Genomic DNA, 6,000 nt, shown 5'->3' on the forward strand with positions numbered 1-6,000 from the left:
AAGCTCATAGCGCGGCACTCTGTGCCATGTTATGAGCTTGTATATCTGCTATTTTTGTATCTTAAAATGACACAGATGCTTTCCCGGTCTTAATGGATGAATGCACCCTTGGTCTTCAACCAGCCAAAATGTTCACATGTCTCCCCCATTCTCCGCTCCCTCCATTGGCTCCCAGTTAACAGTTTTGGACGTACAGTATAAGGTTTCCACCCGAAAAGATAAATGTACAGTCAGTGTATATATGAATGAATATACATCTATTTCCATTCCATTTTGCTGGTGTTATAAATGGTCTTATTTATTTTTAACCACTTAAAACAATGGTTCTCAAAATGGGGTCTTGGGGACCCCCGGGGGTCCTTGAGGAGGTTCCAGGGGGTTCCAGGGGGTCCCCAGCACAATGAGGAACAGTTGAAACCCTTAAGCCTTATTTTATGTTTTATGCTATTTTCAACAAAACAAAAACATTTGACAAATCTGACTAAATATTTTCAAATAGGCGTCCGCGGCCAAATGTATATCAATTTGAGGATCCTTGACATCATGTTTGAGAACCACTGACTTAAACCCTGTATACTTAGTTGACCCGGGTCCCCCAGGGTTCTTGAGCTGTGATTTATTTCCTTCTATACATCAAATCTCTTTGCAGAAAATAACAGATCTGTATAAGCTCACAACGGGCCATGCACAGTGTCACACATTGGGAGCTTGTTGATCTCTATTTTACTATGAATGTTCGCCCCCAGAATAGGTGATTCTAACTTGTTCTTTCTTTCTTATTCCCATCAGCCCACAAGCCCCAAGTTTGGAAAGGCTGATTCCTACGAAAAGCTGGAGAAGCTGGGAGAAGGCTCATACGCCACCGTTTACAAAGGCAAAAGCAAGTGAGTAACGTGTGTGTGTTTGTGTGTGTGTGTGTGTGTGTGTGTGTGTGTGTGTGTGTGTGTGTGTGTGTGTGTGTGTGTGCGTGACCGTGCATATTTCAGCTTGGGGAAATGGAGTAAAAAAAAAGCCCCTTCCATTGCTTCCAACCGCTCTGGGCACGTAGATTCCACAGGCAGCAACGTTTCACCTGGTATCCTATTCTTGTTATGTTTAGTGCAGAGGTTCTCAAACTTTTTGTGTGCCAGGGAAGGGACTCCCAGAAGCAAAGATTTGTGTTAAAAATGTTCACCTTTTAAGAAAAAGATTTATTAACACATTTTGCTGGTATCCCCCCAAGGACCCTGGGGGTCCCCGGGCCCCACTTTAAGAACCAATGGTATAGGGGTTAGAGTTGGAGTTATGTCGGATGTATTTATTTATTTAGTTGTGTGCCGGTGTAAACGCACCGAAAATATCCGATCTACAAGCCCAAAACGTGTTGCACAACGACGCATTGTGAGCTTGCACCTCTGCAATATTTCTGCATTATGGTTAAAAAAATTGGCAGAACAAAATTTACATTAATAAAATAGGTCTCCTAAATGTTGATGCCCTCATAAGTATAGTAATACAAACGTGCGTGCGGGCAAGCGTGTGCCGTTGAGAAAATCAAAGCAGAAATATAAGAAACATGGCTACCATTAAATCAGTGTCAAAGCGTTGTTTACTCTTGCATAGTTGATGAGACACACTGTTAAAATCACAGCCATGACTGAATGATATCGTTGCTGTCGGGCAGAAACCTCTTATCTCCATATTCTAACTTGTTTTTGTTTTTTTCCCCCGTAAATTAACGCCCTACTTTATCATCCTACAGCGTCACACAAAAGCATCAAAAGTAGCAGATCTGCAAGCTCGAAACCACACTGCGTTTCGAGCTTGTAGATCTGCTACCTCTGCTATGTTTGAATTCCTCAAAAGTAACAGTTTCGTACATATGAGGTTTCCACCCGACAGAGACGATATATACTGCAGTTTAATGTAATAACAGTTACACTGCACACTCTAATTTCAATTACAATTTTTCATATCACTGCAATAAAAGCGCTCTCACAGCCCAGGCATGAAATACAATCCTTTTCATTAGATTACCAGGGAATGGAATTGTTTAACGATTCGCAAGACGACGTACATTCAACAATTTGTATTTAGTACACGACAAGAACCGCTTTGTCACATTTTTTGCTAATTAAAACCTAGAAAATGCTAAAATAAATCACATCGGGGGCCGACGCCATATTTCCTAATAATGGAGTTATTTTTGTGTTTTCTCTGCACTACAATGGGTTTGATGGGTGAGGCTTGTAAATCCCCTGAATCGGCTTGTACGGAGTCTCACACTGCTGCCCCTGAATTGCATTCCATCGACTTTTTTGAGATTGCCGCTCCGCCAGGTCTCATTGACTCTCTCTGTTTTCATGTCATGAAACCATGTGCACGATAACATTTTGTTTAGCAGTGGTGTAAAGTAACTAAGTACTTAAATATTGTACTTTAAGTAAAAAAGTATTTTTTTTACTTTAGTGGAGTATTTTCAGTACTTTTACTTCTACTCCACTACATCTCAGAGGCAAATATTGTACTTTTTACTCCACTGCAATTATTGAAAACGTACTAGTTACTTTGTAGATTTTGATTATTATCACAAAACATACAGTAACCACTTCAGCCCTATATACATTTCAGCCATTTGAAAATAGCCGATCTACAAGCTCACAGAGGTTGTTAGATCTGCTATTTTCAAAAGATCTTTATACATTTTTGTTCATTTGAAAACTTGTGAAATGGGACATTCTGAATAATGAGTACTTTTCGTACGTAAAGTACATTTTGATATCAATACTTTTGTACTTTAACTCAAGTACATTTTGAATTCCGGACTTTTACTTGTAACAGAGTATTTCTATATTGCAGTATTGATACTTTTACATAAGTAAAAAATGTAAGTACTTTTTCCACCATTGTTGTTTTGTCTTGTGTTGTTTAGGGTAAACGGCAAGCTGGTAGCGCTGAAGGTTATTCGCCTACAGGAGGAAGAAGGGACTCCCTTCACGGCGATACGAGAAGGTAAGGCTCAGGTTGTCTCGTTGCGATGCTATAGCGATGTCTAACAGAAGGATTTTACTGTGTAGTTGTTGTGTTGTCAAATCACAAGAGGTTGTCTCAAGACACTTTACATCTAGAGCAGAGACCCGACATTGTCCCACCCTGAGCAAGCTTTTTTTTTGTGACGGTGGCAACGGACAACTCCCCCCTTTAACTGGAAGAAACGTCAGACAGACACAGATTCTAGGGTGGCCATCTGCCTCGACCGTGTCGGGGGGGGGGGGGGGGGGGGGTAGAGACTGAGATAAATATTGAGAGAGACAGAGAGATATACAAGCAATAGCAAAAACAACAGTAAAACTATGATGACAGCGAAAACAATACAAGCAATAGAGTTTGATTGATTGATTGACTGCAATTTGCAGAAATCACATTAAAGTACAGATCAATAAATGGTCAGCGAAGAGGATTTAAAACCCAAGAAAGCCTATAGCTTGTTTCCATTGGGGTTACAGCATCGCAGAACCAATACAAAGACTTGTCCTTGATATATTGGGGACGGTTACATTGTTTTTTTCAAAGCAGTGGGCGTTAGGTTTGTTATACAGTGCCGCTGGTTTTCTCCGCGGTTCAAGAACATTCAATGAATTTAGATGAACCCAGATCAGTAGGCAGAGATCTTTGATCATTCTGTGCTGTACGCGAGACTATGCAGCAATATATGCAAAATAAAAAAGTGATTTGGGTGCCTACTGCGGTGCGTTATTGCTCTGCAATGAGGGCCACGTATACAGTACGAAGCTTTGATGGTCTCATAGACATTCCAGCCCACGCCCCGGCCATCTTATTCCTATGCACAGCATCTCCACGCTGGGCAGGGGGCGGCCTGCTTCACTCAGGACCTTGGCTTGGTTGGTTGGTTGGTCTCTCCTCCTCCTGGCATGATGTGAGATTCTTGGACGGATCTGTGAAAGTCTTTGGTCTGTTTTTCTGGCAGTGGTGGGAAAAGTACTCAAATGTTTTACTTAATTAAAAGTATCAATACTGCAAGTACTCTGTTACAAGTAAATGTCCGGAATTCAGAATTTACTTGAGTAAAAGTACAAAAGTATTGGTATCAAAATGTACTTGAAGTACCAAAAGTAGAAGTACTAAAATGTGTAAAAATTTCAAAAATCTACAAGCTCACAACATGTCACGATGCGACGCGTTGTGAGCTTGTAGATCGGCTATTTTCAAATAGCCTAGGTATAAAATAGGGCTAAAGTGGTTAATGTATGTTTTATAATGTAATATTTAATGCAAAGTAACTAGTAACTAAGTTTTCAAATAACTGTAGTGGAATTAAGTCTGATGCCATAAAGACACATTGAGGTTAGACAACACACTCCATATTTGGGCGTAGCTGCATTAGGAACTCCTTACAGTATATGGTTATGGCTGAGTTATAGTGACATGAGCGTGACGTCAGAGGTCCGCCAGCCGGCCGGCCCACTGACCAGCTGGCCGGTCCTCCCACCGGTTGGCCAATTTTAATATAGGATTATTACTCAATCGCGCAAGTGACGTGCCGCTCTGTCTTTGACTGTTTTTGTCTGAATGGGCGTGGCTTTGCAGGAACTAGCAGTGAATGATGCTTTGGTAAGCTCCACGCCCGTGCATGTCTGCTCGTGCACTGCGCAGTGCACGGTCATGAGTTTTACACAGACACACGTGGGTTATGTTTACACATGATAGAAGGTGAGTTACGTTTGTTTGATGGTTTCAAGGGCGGAGATGGATTTTTTAAGGTAGGGGGGGAACAAACTCAGACCATTCCCCTAGCAGGGACCCCCTGAGTCTATACATTTATGGAAAGATATTTGGTATTGCTTAAAAATGGAACTTTATAATTTTGTTGGAACTCTACAAAGCTCTGTGGCTCTGTGTGAGCGTCTGTGCGTCTGTATGTGCGTGCCCCACAAACTCTTCTGCCCGGTTCTCCGCAGTGGCTGGAGCAATCGATCTGCATTTGCACACAGTCATTGACCATTATCATGTGCACGGAACACCGAAGCCCGTTTTTCGCGTTCCTGAAATGTCAGCTGTTTATTAGCGTTTTTGTGTTTGCTGGCTCCCGGGTTGCCAAATCATGTGCGTGAAACAAGCGCCGGTGTTGCCACATCCGTGAAACAAGCGCGGGTGCTCATATCCCCCGATGGGTATGGTCTTGTGCTATATAGTTGGTAAAAAGTTACATAGTGCTTCTTTAAAGCAGTACCAAAAAAGATTTTTAGCAGCCTCTGCTGGTCACTACCGTCATCGCAGGTCTATTGCTGAGTCCTGCATTACCCAGAATTCCATTTGTTTTCACCGGAAGGCGGAAGCGTTTCAAAAAGCGTTCTTTTAATTGTTTTTCCATCTTCAAATCCTATAATACCATAAAAACAGCATGAGATTCCTTTTTGTTAACACATCGGGTGCCAAACACGGTCTGAACCGTGTTTTCACAGAGTAGCGCTTTGGTGCCGAACACGGTCTGAACCGTGTTTTCAGTCTTTTTTTTTTTCTTTTTTTTTTTTCCACACGGGAGGGGCTGGAGCAGCTCTGGAATCACCCGTGGTGATTCTGAGAAGGAAAGGACAGATGGATCACCGTGTCAAAAAACATGGCTCCCATCCGCTTCCGTTCTATCTCCTTCTCTAAAACCCCTATAACTCCGAAACTTTTTACGCTGGGGAAAACGACTCCTATTGTATGCACGATCGCTCCGCCATTGTTACTCGCGTGAGAGATGTTATCGTTCCAGGCGTTAGCCAGGACCATCGTGCAAAATGAACGCATGCTTCGTTTCACATGGATTTCTCGTCTTGGAGTCTACAGTTTAAACAGCGCCACGCAGCTTAACGGTGAGATTTCTGGCACCGAACGTAATCTGTTATTATAAAATTATGGCACCCAATGTGTTAATAGGGCGCTAGTTCCTGGCCAAACAGGAAACCGGTGCATTTCCGTTTCCGTTTCCGGCCGGATGACGTCATTTTCGCGGGA

At 42.3% G+C, this 6,000-nt stretch overlaps 1 protein-coding gene across 2 annotated transcripts in view; it reads left to right on the top strand.

Moving 5' to 3' along the window:
- Nucleotides 1–6,000, top strand: part of cdk14 (cyclin dependent kinase 14) — a 190,468-nt gene that overhangs the window by 11,436 nt on the left and 173,032 nt on the right. For both annotated transcript variants that reach the window (XM_080427709.1, XM_080427708.1), the window contains 2 exons: nucleotides 790–884; nucleotides 2,912–2,991. In XM_080427709.1, the coding sequence (XP_080283835.1) occupies nucleotides 790–884; nucleotides 2,912–2,991 (175 nt within the window). The remainder of the gene's footprint in view (nucleotides 1–789; nucleotides 885–2,911; nucleotides 2,992–6,000) is intronic.

Source organism: Gymnoscopelus braueri, assembly GCF_963280865.1.
Source record: "Gymnoscopelus braueri genome assembly, chromosome: 4".
Classification (NCBI taxonomy): Eukaryota; Metazoa; Chordata; class Actinopteri; order Myctophiformes; family Myctophidae; genus Gymnoscopelus; species Gymnoscopelus braueri.